The 19363-nt window shown below is 45.7% G+C and overlaps 1 protein-coding gene across 3 annotated transcripts in view; it reads left to right on the forward strand.

The window, feature by feature from the left end:
• Window positions 1-19363, forward strand: part of C5QH8orf34 (chromosome 5q C8orf34 homolog) — a 1794780-nt gene that overhangs the window by 1676135 nt on the left and 99282 nt on the right. For 2 of the 3 annotated variants that reach the window (XM_069621156.1, XM_069621158.1), the window contains exon 13: window positions 4759-4855. In XM_069621156.1, coding sequence (XP_069477257.1) covers window positions 4759-4855 — 97 coding nt within the window. The remainder of the gene's footprint in view (window positions 1-4758; window positions 4856-19363) is intronic. The other variant, XM_069621157.1, reaches the window with a different exon arrangement.

Below are 19363 nucleotides of genomic sequence, written 5' to 3' on the forward strand. Positions count from 1 at the left end.
CTAGACTTTCCCACTATACTATGCCCTCTACTCCTCTACAGATACCTATTGTACCCCTAAGAAGTAACCTAGCATGACATAACTTAGCATGTCGTAATTCTTGCTGATGAAACTATGCATAAAGAAAGAATGATGAGTACTCTGGATGACGACTAGGTTGATCTGACTCTGCAGATGGGTTTTGCCTTTTCTACAGATTAGAATACGTATCATTTGTAACATGCTTTATGCTCATTGGATGCTTTGGTAGTGGGTCCAACCCATGGTTGAACAAGATTCATCATATCACATATGGTCTTAACAATTGCTGTGTCTCGAAGAAATATTATGGGTTTTATTACAAAGGCAGCACAAGGTATGTGGATTGTTCTTCTGAGAATGCTTCACTTGTTCAGGACAGAAAAGGATCAGTAGTTCGATTGAAGGCACCAGAGAGAGAAGGATTCTGGGGTCTCTGTCTCTCATCTCCCGTGGGATTTCCTCCCTAATGAAGGCTTTGGTATTCCTGAATGTTTAGTGCTGCTGAACGGAACCCCCTACTGTCTAATAGCTGCTTTCGAATAATGACGTTTTCACTTGATTGCTGGCGACCTAGCACCCTCAGGGACTTCTGAACATTATACACTATGACCAAAAGTAAGTTATCCAATGGGAAAGTTAGGGATTGTGCCTTACAACTACTCCTTATGATTCATATGGTTCCACGCACATGAATGATTACCTTGTCCTTCTACTCTACCTGCTTCCTCTTCACGACTCCTCCCGACCAACCTTGGGTTCCTCCGATGTTTCACTCCACCTTCCCCCTGCCTCCACCCTTATGTCATCTCTTCTCCTTCACATACCACTCTGCTACTACTATTACTCCCACACAAATATTACTCCTCCTCCCATACAACTACTACTCCTCCTTCCACATGATGACTACTCGCTACCAACACGACTACTACTCCCCCCACATGACTACTACTACTCCTTCTCCCACATGACTACTACTCTTCTCATTGCTACCACTACTCTACGCACCCTACTACCACTACTCTCCTCCCACTAGTATTGCTACTCTCTTCCCACTACCACTACTCTCCTCCTCCCACTCCATTAAACAAACACCCTCCTTTCACCCAGTGGCTTTCAATTCATTCACTCCTTCTATTCATTTTGCCACAGAAATGCAAACACTCACACTGCAGTAATCTTGCACCCACTAAGCCAGTACCTCACCTTTCTACAATAAATGATTCCACACATTGCCAATCCTCCCTTCTGGTCTCTTGGCCGACCACCTTCTCCACCTCTAACCAGCCCCAGACACCCTGCATTTCCTGCTTCCCATGAGCTCTTCTTATATCCCACCTCCTCTTCTAATCTCTGCTCTTTCCCCGCCCTGAAGGTGTTACATTTGCCAAAAGCATTAAATGAGAGCTGAAACCCACCCACTTTCTCTGCATGGGCTTGCTGTGTAACAAAGATAATGGTGGCACGGTACATACAATGTTTGAGTTTGTTATGGGGGCTTTGTTCCTGTGGCCCCAATGGTAAGACCCGATATAATGGGGGTGTGATGCCCTCCAGAGTTTCTGGTGGTCCAGGGTAGGTGCCTGTGCCTGCAGAGGTTCACCGCTGCTTCTTGCCAGCGCTATTCGGCTTTGCTAGATGCTGCCTGCAGACTTTTTATTGGTTCTTGGTCTCTGCACCTTCTATCCCAATAATACAATCCAGGAGACAGAGGAGCTTCTGCCTGATCGTTGGGTTGCCGGATTTCGACTGCTGGTAGATGATGCTTCATATTGGTTCTAATGTATTTATTTAATTATTTAGTGTGTGATTAAGCCCGTGTGCATCAATGCGCAACCCCAAAACAATGCCAAAAACAGAGAAGAGAGGGGCAAAAAGATCAAAACCAAGACTAAAGAACAAAGCTTAAACTTCAGGGTGGAAAATATAAATCAGTCACTCAATCATAGGGTTGCTTTTATGTACAAAAATTCGAAAAATAAGAATGTTGTCAATTTTTTGCTGAAGGATAGGAAGGAAGGTTCCGACCTCATGGAGGTAGGAAGAGAAATCCACAATGCAGGTGCTCAGGCCTGAAATGATTTAACCCCCGTACGGATGTGTTTGGTGCGTTTGCAGAGCATAAGATGTTGAGACCCCAAAGTGCAGGGGTTGGTTTGTACCACTTGAGACGTTCTTTGAGATATTCTGGTGCACTGCCATATAGGCATTTATGGGCTGCTATCAATGTTATGTTTTGAATTTAGTCTGTTGAGAGATTGGGAGCCAATGCACTTATTTAAGTACAGGTATAATATGCTCACAACAACCAGTGTGAAATATTATTCTGACTTCTGCGTTTTTCACTAGCTACCCTCTAGCAAAACAAAAGAGGTGATTGTTGGAAGGTTTAGAATAAATCTTAACCACTGGCATTGCTCTGGGCAACCCTCCAGACCATTGTTCTTCGCCTGCCAAGCCATTACAAAAGGGGGAAAGACCATATGCAAATCAGGCTTGGTCCCACCCCCAAAGGGGTAGTCCAGCCCGAACTGCTAGGTCACATCCCTTATGCACGAGACCACAAGCATCCCCAGACATGTTTCAGACTTGTTGGGAGTCATCAGTGAGGAGCAGCTTGGGTCTCTAGACCCAGCAGGCGCAGGACCCACCTCTGGGCATACCCGTCCCACTCAGGGTGACAAAAGCAAAACAAAAGAGGTGATGGTTGGAATGTTTAGAATAAATCTCAACCTCTGGCATTGCTCTGGGCAACACTCCAGACCAGTGTTCTTCACCTGCCAAGTCATTACAAAAGGGGAAAGACCATATGCAAATCGGGCTTAGTCCCAACCCCAAACGGGTAGTCCACCCCGAACTGCTAGGTCACATCCGTTCTGCACGAGACCAACAATGCCGAGACATGTTTGGAGATGCTTGTGGTCTCGTGCAGAAGGGAAGTGACCTAGCAGTTCGGGCTGGACTGCCCGTTTTGAGGTGGGGCCAAGCCTGATTTGCATATGGTCTTTCCCCTTCTGTAATGGCTTGGCAGGCGAAGAACGATGGTCTGGAGGGTTGCCCAGTGCAATGCCAGTGGTTACGATTCAGTCTAAACCTTCCAGCCATCACCTCTTTGTTTTTGCTTTGTCACCCCGAGTGGGACGGGTATGCCCGACGTGGGTCCCGTGTCTGCTGGGCCTAGAGACCCAAGCTACTCCTCACTGATGAGGCCCAACAAGGCCGAAAGATGTTTGGGGATGTTTGTGGTTTAGTGCAGAAGGGATGTGCCATAGCAGTTCGGGCTGGACTGCCCCTTTTGGGGTGGGGCCAAGCCTGATTTGCATATGGTCTTTCCCCTTCTGTAATGGCTTGGCAGGCGAAGAACGATGGTCTGGAGGGTTGCCCAGAGCAATTCCAGTGGTTAAGATTCAGTCTAAACCTTCCAGCTATCACCTCTTTGTTTTTACTAGTGGCCCTCTGGCTAGTCGATACTCTCGGGTCCCGAATAGCACTGTATTGCCATCATCCTGTTTGCTTTCTATGGCAATAGATGCAGCTTTAGAACTAGTGATAAATGGCATTATCTGCCTGGGCAATATGATATAGTAGTCACAAGCACTGACTGTAGATGAACTATGATCAATCATATTCACATTTTAGATGAATGTAATGCCTAATGATTTAGCTTTCCTTAAGATCGGGATAAGGTGAATACCCAACGTTGGTGCATCATAGGTATTCCCAATATTTTTTGACATGGCCCGTGTAGCTAACAATAGTATCCCTGTTTATTGCTCATCTGTTGCGTCCCGTTCTGCTTCCTCTCTTGTGCAATGAAGAGAAAATGAATGGCAAGCATCTTGGTACAGAGGAATACTATTTCAAATATGTAATGCCACCATATACACTGGCTCAAGGGGAAAGGGGCAAGGGTTGGGCCCCTCCAGTTAGCTTCCTCTTCAGGCACAGGACTGGCTTTGGATTGCTTTGTGGTGAGCCTCCCACTCCACCTCTTGGCAAGACTAAAACACTGGCCAAGTCACAGTTATTAGACTGCGTAATGAGGGCTATAGGGTAGAAGATGGGCGGCAGAGCTCCCTTGTAACCCAGTTTTATAGTGGAGCAGCAAAGTTCTGTCAAAATGTCAAGCTATTTTGCAAAGTAGTGTTGCCTAAAATTTAGGAATTAAACAATAACTTTACTTCTGTTGCTCATTTGTAGGGTACAGAGGAATGTCATGATTCATATGCACAGTGATCAGATAGTGAAAAAGTTCATTATTGCAGGATGCTGTGGTGGTGCACCTAAAGGTATTGCTGTAATTCGGAGAGAATCAAAGTAATCTATCATGTTTTCAGTCTGTTCATGGAAAGTCCTCTATATATTAAAGAAACAAGGGCAATTCATTTAAAAAAGCTGTATTAATGAGCAAGAAGAACTTTACATCCACAAGAGAGTACAACTGCTACAATTTGATTTGAACAGGACTCTGTAAGATTGAGTTTGCACAAACAAACAAGGGAATATATGAAACGTACTCTATAAAATATTGCATTAGGAATAAAAAAGAATTGGTCTCAAACTTTCTTTCCTGCGATGCACACTGGTCGGTTGTTGGGAGAAGATCATATTAATCTCAGTTGAAACTATTCAAATTACAGAACACCTTGACAACAGACAACATTGACATCTAGATATTTACAATTAACTGTGTTCATCATTTGACAAGAGTGATTCTGAAAACAAATCTCATCTGTTCAGCAGGAAGAAGGATTTCAGCAGCTTCAGGTCACCCATCAACCTTGGGCATTTCCCAGTGACACAGAAAGCGAAGGCGTAGACGGAGAACCAGACAAGCGTAAGCATAATGAAGACCAAGTGTTTTGACTGTGAGAAGTATAAGATGAAGCTAATTCAATCATGTTTGCATTATGTGCTGCGTCATGGGAAACTCTGCAGGTTTGGGTGGCCATTTTGAGGCTTTGCTTTTGAAATCAACACATAAACACAGCCCATCACTTCCCTTATAATTTCTACTGCTCCCCATTGCTGTACTACACTAATGCCACCTCCACCTGGTCGATTGCAGTCTCGCACCATGTCTCTGCCCCCGTAATGCACCTTCTGGATCGGTGAGATCTCAGAGGATTCTCCTGCAGACTGAAACCAGGATTAAACTCACAAGTGAGTTCAGAGGAGTGGGTTCAACTTTGGCAGGCCAATCAGAGTCACTGAATTGTCCGGGGAGGTGTGATGAACGATTTAGTGGCCTACAGTCTCTAGGGAGGTTTCATGACTCTGAACATGCCCAGCTCACTTTCCTTTTCCCTTTATGGTTTTATTTTTTCCTTAAGATTAGTAGTGTACCAGACAAACTCAGTATATTTTATACAGGTACAAGTGAAACAAAAAAGTAGCAGAACTCTGAACTGGAATGCAGCATGGATGTGTGAGTGGGAAAACGAGCAACAGAGTGTTAAGAGGATGTATAGACAGCCACATAGATTGGATGGGGTGAAACGGGGCCTCCTGAATCGTGTTACATGCTGTTCTCTTCATCAGAATAGATTTGCGTTTAGGTGTATTTGTTGCTTCAAATTAGCGCAAGGGGAGGTGGCAAAACAATTTCTTTTCCACGTCCAACCTGATATCACAGTCATTAAAGTTGTACAACAGTTTCACGCTATTTTAATGTATTACAGTTCAAGTGTAAAGTAGTGGGATAGGGATCTCGGTTTTCCAATTCACCGTTTAATGTAGCACACATTTCTTAAATCTGCCTCTCTTATGCTGTACAGGCTGTGGGATCTTCACTTTGGGATGCTTCTAATCACTCGAAAGTGGTTCCATGTCATAATGTCCCAACGGAAATGTCTCCTGACATAAGTCGACGTTTTTTGCAAAGACATTATTACATTGAACATGCAGGGGACAACCCCCAAATTATTATATTTTTTTACAAGGGAAGCGGGGGACATCCTTGCAACCCGTCCCCATGCATAATGTCACCATATATAATGTTGACAGGGGCTTTTCCCGGCGACGTTATGTATGGGGACATTATAACCTGATACCTCCAAAGTGGTCCAGGAGCAGCTGGAATTGTTTTAGCAAAGGTACACGTTCACAAGCAAAGGAGTGAAATCAGGCACACTTTAAAGCCAAAGGGATACATAGATAAAATATATAAGGTATTTGTTTTGCCCATCAAGGGTTCTGCTAGGGTTTTTATGAAAAACACAGTAGATGCATAATGTGAAGAATTTGTGCTCCCCGCTTTTACATCATACTTCCAAAATGTTCCTCATTGGTAGAGTTTACGCATTGTTCTACTGCTTACCAGCTTATCACAAGGCCAAGTAAAGTGATCACGCTTAAGTCAATCAAGTACAATGAAGGTGTATGATGTGGCATTAAAAGCCCAGTTCCAGAAATGTACAATTATTTGTAAACGGCAATGGAACTATAACAAATACAAGCAGTGGAAAACCGCTCCCGTCAGTTCCTGCTTGCTTTGAACACAGGTTTTAGAGGTGGTTTGGTGGACTTGGGTGGAGTTGGATGGTCTTTACCTGTGAGCTTACTCGTTTTATGTTTGTGTTATGAGCCCAAATTTCACATCTTTCCATTTAATCCCTATTTTCCCAATATAAAAGCGTTGACGAAAAGAACATGTTTTTACTTCCCGGACCCATGTTCTCCGTCTCTGTTGTCATGCTCCAAAAACTACAAAAGCACCAAAAGGTAGATACACATTTATTTTAAGGCCTTTAAAACAATGACCGTAGCGAGAAAATCACAATATCACAATATTAAACCAACACATACCATATCAACACAATATATATACAAATACACAGTCGCAAGCGTTTAAAGCACGAAATATGTAGTCCACCTGAAAGGAAAGGAAAACAGGCAGTGCGATAACGCTTTAGACTCAGTTCGCCTTCAGAGGCACCTAACTAGATGGAAGTCCGAGCCCTGCGAAGAGTGGAGCCTTGTGCTCAAAGTACCTGCCACGCCGGTGCCAACGGGCAAAAGGGGAAGCTCTTCGGAGGAAGTCAGGCAGTTCGGGTTAGTGCACAGCAGAAGGAGAACAGGTTCCGCAACTCAAGCGCAGCCTCCACAGCGGGCAGAAGCAGAGCGCGAGTACGGCCAAAAGGGTGCTGTTTTTACACAGCAGGGAAAAGCGATGGGATACTGCAGGAGGGCGACCAGATCCTAGCTAAACTACTCACTGGTCCCCGAAGCAAGCAGACCCAGGCTTCTCCACGTTAGTTTCAGCAGCTGGCAGGTTCAGAAGAGCAGGGAATGCCTCGTAGTCGTGTAGAGCAAAAAGACGTCCCAATCGACGAAACCAGCACAGTTTGTTGCCGCAGCAGGACAACGGAGCGGCCGTGTGTATTCAAGCCAAATGTACACTCCTCCCTTCAGACTTGGGAACGCCAAGTGTACGAAGCGTGGGAGAGTGACCAGGACTCGAAATACAACACAACCTGGTGGCAGTTACAGAGCAGGACTCCCTTGTAAGCTGGTCAGTCAACTGGATGGCCCAGAGACACTTCCGAAGGCTTACTTGGCAGCAGAGGATGAAGTCGCCGGGAATAGCTCTTCCTGCTATACCAAAGGTCGAAGCACCAGTACAGGCCTTCTGGTTCGATCCAAGGAGGAAAGGGTTTCACAGGACGACAGCAGTGCAAAGGAGGATTCCTTCAGCGGGTCACCAGCGATTCCTCGGTCCAGCCTCTTGGTTGCAGGATACTTGGCTCCTGTATTCCTTCGTTCGTGAGAACTCAGGAGATCGACATGGTAGTGGTGTTTCCAGCTCCCTCTTATCCACGGTTCCCTTCGCGCCAAAACGGAGGGGAGCCAATGGGAGATCCGCTCATCAACACACATACCATACGTGGACCAATCACGGACCACGGTGGTCCCAGGCATTCACACCACCCTAGACTCTCTGGCACCCAGGATGTGTATTGGGACCAGACATCCCAGCTCACACCCTGGAGGCACACAAACGACATGTAGAAGCCCGCGAAAACAACCACGTTTCGTGGGAAAGTACATGCCCAAATAAGGAAGGCCCCGGGTCGCCCGACCTGGGTAAGGTGAAGGGAGCAAGACGGTCAGTGGACAGGACAAAGGAGCCTCGTGGTCTGGCCATTTTGGGAGCCAGGCCACCATTTTGGGTTCAGTGCGAAAAACGTGCTCAGAACGCCAAAAGGAGCTCAAAATAAACAAAACGATCGCTGCCACCATTCCAGTCCCTGAATGACTTGCACCGATCAAAATACCATCCTAAAAGAGTATCTAGGGCCTGTAGAAGGCTAGAGACCCAAGAGAGCTGTAACTTAGCTTACAGTGCCCTCTTGTGTCATGTTGCACTAAAGCCGCAACATGATAAAGGAAACTACGGGAAACAGCGTTCCCCGGTACTGACTGTCTTAAGGGCATGTCAGTTTCCCCGTAAGAAAGGAGCGAAAGCCCAGAGGAGTGCGGCAGAAGGCTGCACTTCTCTGGCAAAGTCAAGAACAAGGTGAAAACAACAGCAAAAAGTTTAGGGGTTGCCACATGGAAGGAAAATTACCTACAATTACAAAATCTTTCCTAACACCTTCCACTCGGAACCCACTCACGTTGGCATGGCCACTTCACTGCATTTGGTGAAATAGTAATTTTACTTTTTTATTGGTATCATTTTGTGTAGAATCTTTTTTTTTTTTTAAGAGAAGAGGGCAGGGTAAAAACTTTGTAATTTTTCAATTTTTAGGGGCATGGGGAGTTGGAGGCAGAGTGTGAGAGATGGGTAAAGGGGTCTTTTCTCCATTTAAAAAAGCCATGAAAAAAGCGGCAAAACGGCCAGCATGAAGTGCAGGCCCAGATCCTTGCATCCTTTACCTCAAAAGATGAATCCATAAAACAAAAAAAAAGTTTCCCTTCCGTATTCTTAATCCTACATGGCTGTGGGTTTGTCCTGCTAAGTCTTGTATGACTTCTTCCATTGGTTTAATTTACTTTGTGTTTTACCCTAAATACTGCTGCCACTTCTATTTCCAGTTTTTTGTAAAAAACATTACGCACACTCCAATTGTGTGTGAACCAGAGAAACCTTTCTGTGCTTTAGTCACTTTTTGTTGTTTGTCTGAGAACCTTTCCAGTTGTCAGTGTGCATCTTGTGTGAATACCTTTATTTTGCCCTAATAAATTGTCTTAGCTGATTTTGTCTAGTTTCAGTTGGAGGGAGAAGTGGAGGAAAAAGAGGAGGTTCTTACTTCGGGGGGATGGAAATGTCAGTTGACAGGTCTTGGAGGAGAAATGTTTGCCTCTTGTGATTGAAGGGTCGGTTGTTCTGCAGTGAGTCAGTCACAACCAAAGCACATGTTGCTTGAGTCGGAAGAATCATGTGTGACAGCTCAGGAAGAGGAGAGGAAGAAGGTTTCATAAAGGAGGGTTTGATAATGCAACAGGTGGCGTACCAAGGAGGAGGATAAAAAGAGGAGGGTGAGAAGGCAGAATCATCAGACGGGGCTATTCGGGTGCAGGGGATCCTTGTGCCAGAGGTCAAGAGTTCTCAAGGTGTCCTGAAAGTGGGAGGCCTGAGATAATATCATGGCAATGCAAGAGATAATGGTAGCTGCAAATTCACTACAAGACTTGCTGGGCAATGTCTCTGAATTGTTTGGACATGAATTTGGAGAGAAGATAGTCGTACCCAGCAGTAAAGGTGTGTGCAATAGAGCTGTCAGGTGGGCCTACCCAGGGAAGGGTGTGACGTTGTTGGTCATACCCTGCTGTGCCTAGAAACACTTGTCTACAGGCGCAATCATACCGGAGATGGACAAACGCAAGTTGGAAGAGATAGAGGGGATTCCTAAGCAGATGGCTCAGAAGGAGGAAGGGACTGAGGGCTTTATACCAGTGTCTGTCCTTGAAGAGTGTTCAGGGCTTGCACTAGCATCCCTAGCCGGCTCAAGATGGGACATGACCATCCAGGACATTGCCCATCTCTTTATGGGTCTGGCAGTATAAAGAGGGATGGGAAAGCCTACCACCTCCACCCCCTACGAAATTAATTACGCAGAATAAGGCCAGGAAAAACCACAAGCATCCATTCTATATTTCAGACTGATTCCCAGTGGTCTCATGTTTGAAAAGTATGTAGAGAGATACCCCCTCAGCCAACCATATCCCCTCAATCAACCCTGCAGACCAGGTGCAGTATTGATTTACCCCAGCATGGATGAAGAGCCACAGGCCATGATCAAAGACTCGTCTATTGACAGCCTGGACTAAGCATCAAGAAGCCATGTTGCTGGCCTTGTTAGAGGCACCACGACATAGCAGCATTAGACATGCAGCACATGTGCCATCTACACTTCGAGAAACAAACACACACTCGAATACATGAAGAAAATGAGCGTACAGTTCTATAATTAGTGGACAGATACATATACATATTGTAATTTCTTTTATTATTTTATCATTAGACAAACACAGCAACGATGAAACCGCAAGAGACAAGAGATACTGAGCACAGCTTGCAGATGCTTACATGCAAATAACCCTAGGTAACTGCAAGATCACCTATGGGACCTGACGGAACCGAGTGTGACTAAACTATGGAAATATAGTATCGTAGGCACACTGTAGAAACCACATTATAAGGTTTAGGAAAATTACAGCAGGCCACAGGCCCCCTCAGCAAGAGATGAGCTGAGCTGAAATTCGGGCTGCACATAGAGCAAAACGTGTGAGACAGGACCCACTGCCAAGGCCAGGAGATACGGAGGACATTCCAATCCGCAAACGACAAGTGGACCAGCTGCACAAAATGCAAATAAATACTCATAATTCAGAGCTGCACAGCTCAAATTCGTTTTCTCTGAACATGTGATGTGTCCAAAGCAGACAATGGACAGCGAGCAGCGTTGGCAAAGGACCACTGGTCCCAGGCTGCTAGACACAGATAGCGACACATCTGCAACAACGTTCTACAAGTGTTGAGCCAATTAGGAGAGCACTCACATAAGCTAAGGTGGTGTAAACAAGTTATAATGCAGACACATAGTCGTTCTTGTTACTTTGAAGAGGTACACAGAGAGCTGAGAACCTTTTGTGGGTGCCAGGCCTGGGGGACGTCAGCTCTAGCCAATCACAGTTTAGTACCCTAGGGGTGGGTAGCAAAGGGCAAAACCAATGTTAAGTCTACCACACTGCAACATTGTCATAGATCGTAACTTGGGGATGCACCAGGCCCGCCACCTGACATGCAAGGATTGGTAGAGGATCAGTAGAGGAACATCTATATAGTCCACTATAGGTGGTAAAATACTCAATACCCAATCATGTGGCCCGATAGGATTCCTGGAGAAGGGCCTAGGTTGTGATGTCACTCAGATGTAATTGTATTGTAAAACCGGCCTCTTCTGTTCCTGTGCTGATCCCTGTTGGGTTTGCCTGTAATTAACCACAGTTTTAACTTTCTGTTGACCGAGTCCTCTGTGTATCTTAGGAAGGAGGGAGTTGGGCTCTCCAAGTCTGTGGACTTCCAGTGTCCCTCTGGCATACCTGGGGGTCCATCACAACAAGTTGGTATCAGAAGTGATGGTTCACTGTGTGAGCCCTGCACCAGGTTGTCTCCTTCGCCTCCGAACCTGATTGCAGGACCCCCGCTATTTTGAGAATACAGGAAAACGCGTTCCCAGTGTAAAGGCCATTAGGAGCCCCTTGGAAATCATCCTGCTGCAGTCAGCGTGTTGTCCAGGCAGACCAGTATGGGGAGGGGAGCGTCTTGAGGAGGAGTCGGCAGCCGAGCAGCGCGACAGGCCATGGCGTATTAACCCAGTCTAATGGCAACTGTGGGTGTGGGACGGTATCAAGTATTGTCAAAGTATTGTCGAGCACTGTCAAACAGTAGGGACAGCAGCGGAGGTAGAAGTCAGTTTTCGATGTTTAGGACCCATTTGGTTTTAGAGGTAAAAGGTTCTGGTGAATAACCTAGAATATTGACTAGAGGGCTTGGATGAAAGAAGATATGTCAATAAAGGTATTCCTGTGAGTTGGTCGTTTTAGCTTGGGTCATAGATGACGGTATCCCCGTAACGGTTAGCAAGGGAGCGGGCATAGATTGCCGAAGAATAGTTGAGTGGTTAAGTCTCCTGGACTGTGATGTTTTGCATGCTACGCAACGCATATGGTGCAGTTCGAGAATATTGGTATACTTCGCCTGGTTTGCGGGTAGACAACTGTGGGGTATTTGTATGGTTTGGGAAGTGACAGGCTACTATGTTGTGCGTGCAGTATCTGTTTGTGTAGTAGCTTGTCTAGAACTGGTGACGTCCCCCATAGGTTTGCACATAGGACACAGATAGTTTGAGACAGTGAGGATTTAGTATTGGATCTTAGGATTGGCAGATGTGGTGAACCACTGGCGGTGCACAGAAGGTGCATATGCAAGATTGTGGGTGTGTCTGTGGAGGCAGCAGTGATTGTGAAGGAGGGGTGGTTCGCTGAGAACGCCTGTTCAGTGGTGGAGGACGAGAGGCTCTTAGAAACTGAAAAGTATTGTTACTATATTGGAATTTTCTCCCTTGACAGCAGACTATCGAAACCCTTTACTCAATGTCAGGTAAAGGTATTAAATAATGTATCAGGGAAAATGCAATGGATAGACTAGCAAAGGAAAGAGCATGCAGGAAAGAGGATGAGCGGGCAAGAATGGTGGTAAAGGCATAAGCTGCCCCAGATAGTGGAAGTGGCAGATCAAAGGACGGACGGACAGAACCAGACAGCGCCAGCTCACGAAGCAGGAGCACTATAGACTGGGAGGGGCCAGGCCTTGGGGCTTGTACAGGAGCGAACAGATAGGATTTGAGGGACATAACCTAAGTATGAAACCTAGCACAGACTTAACATCGAGGAGGCTGAGTTTTGCAGACAATTTTTGTAGTAATATGGACACAGGGTCTGACAATGAGGACAAGTTCGGGTGGGGACGAGAGGGACATTTAGCATTGATCTTAGGTGAAGCAGCTGATGATGTATGGAAAAGGGCAGGGTTCCCAGGGGTGATGACACAGAACACAGCACATGACGGTTCACCATTTGCAGGGCAGCAGTATGGCAAGCACTGAGGACACAATACCCAGACACATCTCATATTGGAGCCATTACGTCAGGGAAAATACGTCAGGGAAAATAAGGGAAGATGAAGACCCTGTGCAGAACATTCAGGAGATTCAAGAGCTTTGGTGCCTTAAAACTCGAGGGCCTTGGGACAAAACAGTAGCACTCGGGAAGTGATTTCTTTAACAGACAATATCGCACTTTCGATAGGAGATAACGATCGATCACTACCTTTGCTTTACTCTCGACTGACACCTGCATACATTCTGGAACGAGACATTATTAGCAGACTGAACATGAACATCTCATTCACAGACAAGGGAATTGCGTGCACCACACCCAGAATACACATGCTAAATGTAAGACGGATCATTCAAGATTACTGTGGACGCAAGGTACAGAGGGGGGGGTGCCAGTGGACCCACAGATGTTCCAGTATGGAACCAACATTGCCATTGCATGGCTTCCAGGCATTGAAGGGAAGGTGTGGCAAGTTCCAAATGAGTACCTATTCAGGCCAGAGCTACTAAAGGATGAGCCAGAGGGAACATTAGTGCCAGCAGAAATAGAGGCAGTGGTTTCAAGGGAGGATTGGATTACAGTACATGGGATGAATGACACAGAACGGGCATGGAGAGCAGTGATTGCAGTAGCAGAGGGATGCAGGTTGACAACAGTGACAGACGAAGATCTTTTCAGGGAAGAAAGGCTAGACATAGAGATGGTATTCGAAATGAGTGTGACCTACTGGTTCAAATCCATTACAGAGAAGTGCCACAATTAATGGCAATGGCACTGGAGGCACCAACAACATTCTGGGAGGAGGACATTGCTAAGGTACCCAACAGCCTATGGACTACAAGTCCCTATGACTTGGGTGCATAACGAGCATAGGAGGAGTGAAGATCAAGCTGTAGCCAGGAGCAATCTTGGCAAGAGTGAAACAGTACCCCCTAACCAAATAAGATGAGGGCATTTATGAGACAATCACAGCCGTGATTGAGAGAGGCATTCTTGTACCATCAGACTCCCCATGTAACACTGTGGTGTATCCAGTGTGCAAGGCCACAAGGCGGTCATGAGGTTTCCTACAGGATTTAAGGACTCTCAACCATATTGTAGAAGCACAGTATACTTTAGTTGCAAATCCAGCAATATTTCTATGCAGTATTCCAGCTGAAGCTTCCTGTTTCACGGTCATTGATTTGAAGAATGCATTCTTCTCAGTGCCATTATACCCAGGCTCACAAAACTTGACCAGCTTTATGTATAGAAACCAGAAGTGAAAACATGCTCATTTGCCATAGGGGTACTGCAAGTCACCATCTATCTTTAACAGAGTGATACAGATGGGCTTAAGTAACATACAGATTGAGAGCATAGTTTTGCAATATGTAGATGACAGTTTGATCTGCAGCATGACAGAAGAGCAGTGTAGGGAGGACTCGGTACACCTGCTGACTGTGCTAGCTGACAAGGAATACAAGGTGGACATGGCCAAACTACAGTACTGTCAGAAGGAGGTGCTGTACATTGGACAGCCATTATCACAAAATGGCCGACAGATCACTCCAAAGAGAGCAGGGACAGTACGCAAGACCCCTAAGCCCATGACAGTGAGGGAAATGCAACAGTTCTTAGGGTTATGTAAATACTTCAGAGCATGGGTCTTTGACTACAGCACATACACAAGACCACTGCTAGGTGCACTGAAAGAAGCACAGAAAGGAACAAAGACACTGACATGGACCACACTCACACCCAGACTCACACCCACTACTACTACAGTGGGCAACCGGACCCAGTTATGAGAGAACACTACTCATGTGAACAAGCTTTGGCAGCTGCCGCATTTGCAGTGAAGAAATAAGCAGCAGTGATGATGGTGTGCACCACCACTCTTTACGTGGAGCACATTCTCTTTGCAATACCACAGAAACCAAAGAGTACTCTGACAACACAAAGGGCATCAGGGTATCAAGTGATAATATCCAATGTAGCCCTGAAAATAGTGAGATGTAGAACTGTTAACCCAGCAACATGTTTGGCAGCTGTCCTACAGGTAGGAAACAATCCGCTCTACTGTACAGTAAACATAGTTGTTCAGTGGCACTAGCAAGGTACAGGAGGTTGCACTTGAGGGGGAGACATGCTCTATAGTGACAGTTCTTCAACAATTGACCAGACTGATGGGGACAGACATACTGGGACTGCAGTATGGGACAAACAATAAGCAGCTATTTCTTCCTTTTTTTAGTTTTCCTGATTAATGCTAGCTTTAGGGAATCCTGTGTGCCTGAGATACTAAAAAAAGGTTTCTGTGACCCCATAGTTGAAAAAGCCAGGCCTGGACCAGAATGTGCCGCCTAATTGTAGACCTATTACTAACGTGCAGTTTCTTTCAAAAATATTGGATAACGTGGCTACCTTCCAGCTAAAAGCATATCTGGAATTGTCCTTAAAATTGCACCAAAATCAATCCAGATATAGAACTGGCTAGGGAACCGAAAGTGCACTTGAAGAATGAAATGCTTCAGGTTATGGACAGGGGCAAGGCGGGGCTGCTGATGTAGTTGGACTTATCAGCAGCCTTCAACCTTGTCGACCATGGGAAACTGTTGGCTGGCTTGCCCCTAGAGGGCTTGCATTCCACTCAGGCTATGACTTGGTTAAAGTCCTTCTTGACTGGCCTTAAATCTCGTATAGTGTGGTGTCATGCTTATTCCCCATACAAACTTCTGGAATATGGAGTCCCACATGGTGCCTGTTTATCCCCCTCTTTATTTAATGTCTTTTGCTGCTCTCTTTGTGAACTCTTAGACAGGCTGGGTGTGCATTTTACAAACTATGTGGATGACACCCAGCTTGTCTTTGAGTTGAGCGGCATGTATACAGAGGATGCGAAACACATAAATAAAGCTTACTCAGCAGTCCAATATTGGATGGCCAAAAATGGGATGTGCTTGAACTCCACTAAACTGGAGCTCATGCCCTTCGGATGCCCCCAAGCCAGATCTAAATTGGATGGCCAATATGACAGTTTCTCTATTGATAGACACTCTATCAAAACAGTAGATCGAGTCAAAATATTGGTTGTTAATTTTGACTCCTCTTCAAACTCTAATTTGCATATTGACCAGGTCTGTAAAAAAGCACAATATCTTCTTAGGTTACTTAAGAGAGTGAAACCATATGTTACAATGGCTAATTGCAAGACCCTCGTGCATGCCCTAATCATGCGAGGGGTTGATTATTGTAATGTTCTGATGATTGGAGATAGTAAAAACGGCATGAGGCACCTCCAAGTTCTCAAGAATGATGCTGTGCGCATACTCAAGGGGATTCCTAGACATCAGCCTATTACTATGTATAGGAAGAGTCTACACTGGCTTCCAGTGGAAGCTCACGTCCGTTTTAAAGCTTTGACCATTGATGCCTGTATGGCAAGGCCCCGGACTATCTGAGAGATTGTGTTGTAAATCAGCATCATCTTAGATCCACTAGAGAAAGTGAGTCAGTACGCTTATCTGTCCCAATAAGTAGAAGAACTAGGGGCATGGGCAGATCATTTACTGTCCGGTCCGCCACTCTGTGGAATCAGCTGCCTAAGGAGTACCGCTCTTAGATAGACCTCCTGAGATTTAGGAAGAGGCTAAAGACTATTCTCTTCGAGTAGCTAAGGTGTTGCACTATGCCGACCAACTGCTGGCTTTTCCCACTCTTGATAGGTTCTCGGCACCCTGATGCCTGTGGGCTTCGGTGCCTTACAAATTCAAATCAAATCAGTAGTTACGCTGAAGGAAGATGGGACAAAGTGACAAAGTGACAAAGTGAGGTAGTAGCAAGTGTGTGACTGCCATCCCATTATTCAGCACAAGCAGCAGAACTAATGGCTCTCATATTAGCACTGGAAAACAGCATAGAGAAGGAAGTGACTATTCTGAATCCATCTACGTGAGATCAACAGTACACTGAGGACTGGCACAATGGCTCAGGAGAGGGTTCAGGAGGGAAGACTAGACTCTAGTACAGCATGCACTTTTACTGGGAAGACTGATCGAAGTAATTGCTTAACCAACAGAGGTAGCCATAGTGAAGTGCCAAGCACATACAAAAGGATAAGATCCCATTTCCAGGTTGAAATGAAGCAGCAGACTTTGAGGCCAAGTGTTAAGCATATTTTGGGGAGCAATGGGAACTAGGAGGAGCTTCAAATGTGAAAGGGTGCACCAGAATATGGTTCTTAAGGAGGGTTACAACATGTTGCCAGAAGCATAGATCATGGAGTTGCAGGGAGCTGCAACCAAGGAAGAGAAGGATCTGTAGGCAAGGAGGGGATGCTCAATGTGTCCAACGGATGCCCTATGACAACAAAACAACACAGGAAAAGTGGTGATGCCACTAGCATTATTGAACACAGAATTGACACAATTTCACTATCCAACACACACGGGGAAGGAGGTCATTGCTACATGCATTGAAGAAACATGGTTCTGTCCAATTTGAAAGAGCATTTAGCAGAATTCCTGAGCAACTGGTTGACCTGCCAACAGGTTACAGCAGGGCATAACTTGAGAGTGGTGAGAGGAGCCATACCAAGACCAGTGGGTTCATGTTAGCATTTACATATGGATTATGTAGACATGATCCATGTCTGCCAAGGGTAGTGCTACATGATAGTGGTTGTGTGCCCATTTTCTAGGTGGATTGAGGCTGAGCCCTGTTCCCATGAAGATGCCCTTATGGCAGCCATATTCCTCATCAGAGAGGTTTTTCCAAGATGGGGCCTGTGTGAGGTCCTGCGGTCTGACAATGGGCCTCACTTTTCCAATGAAGTGTTTCAGCATATCACAGCATTGTTAGGTATCCAGCACAAATTTGCCTGTACGTACCACTTGCAAGCGAATGGGGTGTATGAACGCCTGAATGGCCTTGTCAAAGAGTGCATAGCCAAGACACATCAGAGCACCAAGAAGAATTGGCTTCACTGTTTACCTCTTGCACTGGTTGCATTGAGCAATAATCTTGGGTCTGACCACCATTTAACGCCCCATGAGGTGGTGACTGGACAGCACATGCATCTTCTCCTGGCTCCTCGCACAAGGGCGCTGAAAGACTGCAGATCTGTTAGGTCAGGGATTGAATTAATTAATTACTTCTCTGGTGGCTAGCGCGTCTTTTATCTCTCACCAAATACAATGACACTGGGGAGGCCCTGAAAGCAGCGAAGAGAGCAACAAGGACAGCGCACCACAAGACTTTGGACTCAAAAATCCTGTGAGCGTGGGGGATATTTTCCTCCTGTGGAATTTTGTGAGGTGCTGGAATGCGCCTAGGTTCACTGGCCCACACATTGTGGAAAAGGTGGCCGACCGGGCTGTCCAACTAGAGGGTGAGACAGTGTGGAACTATTTGTTGAATGTCAGTCCCTACAAAGCAGCAGCCTCACCTGGCAACAAAGTCACCATGACCGACAGGGTCAGCACCTAGGAGAGCTACAAGTGCGTTGGGAACTCACACAACTAGGGAAACCGGGGCATCCAATGGTCACACGCTCCCGAGCAACAGATGTGTAAACTGGAACACTAGTAGATATAATGCCTGATGGTGCAAACCTGAGGAAGATTTCAAGGAAAGACAACCCCACTGAGATGGATGTCCAAGGGAACATTCCTGTATGAAGATAATTACGTAAAGACATTGGACATGATGAACAACTATTGGCAGCTAGATGAAAGGTTACAGTACATCACTGATGGACGTGAGAAGGGAGAGACGGAGACCATCACCTTGAAGTAACTACTATGTCCCTGGACAAGAGTAAGGGAGATAGGAGAAGAGCCAGGATGCTGGAAAAGACCACAGATACTAGTGTATGGTCAAGTATACACAAACGATGGATGGAAAGATTTATTTATTTTTTTTCCCTTTATTTATGAGTTTATAAAGCACCGAAAGCCTGCGGCCATTGGGGCGCATACACAGAAACACAAAGTTACAACAAAAGACAATACAAGACGAAAGACCTGTCCTGACTGAACTACCCAAAGTGGGTGGGCCTACTCCTTACTTGAAAAGATATGTTTTTAGACTTTTCCTGAAAGCCATGTAGCTAGGTTTCAGTATGATGCATGGCGGGAGGCTATTCCAATTTTTTGCCGCCGGCAAATGGAAAGCCCTACCCAAACTATTTGCTTGTTTGTGGGCTGCTACTGTAATCATACACAGTGCCTCCGAT

The sequence above is a fragment of the Ambystoma mexicanum genome, chromosome 5q, assembly GCF_040938575.1.
Source record: "Ambystoma mexicanum isolate Mex_15411 chromosome 5q, UKY_AmexF1_1, whole genome shotgun sequence".
Lineage (NCBI taxonomy): Eukaryota > Metazoa > Chordata > Amphibia > Caudata > Ambystomatidae > Ambystoma > Ambystoma mexicanum.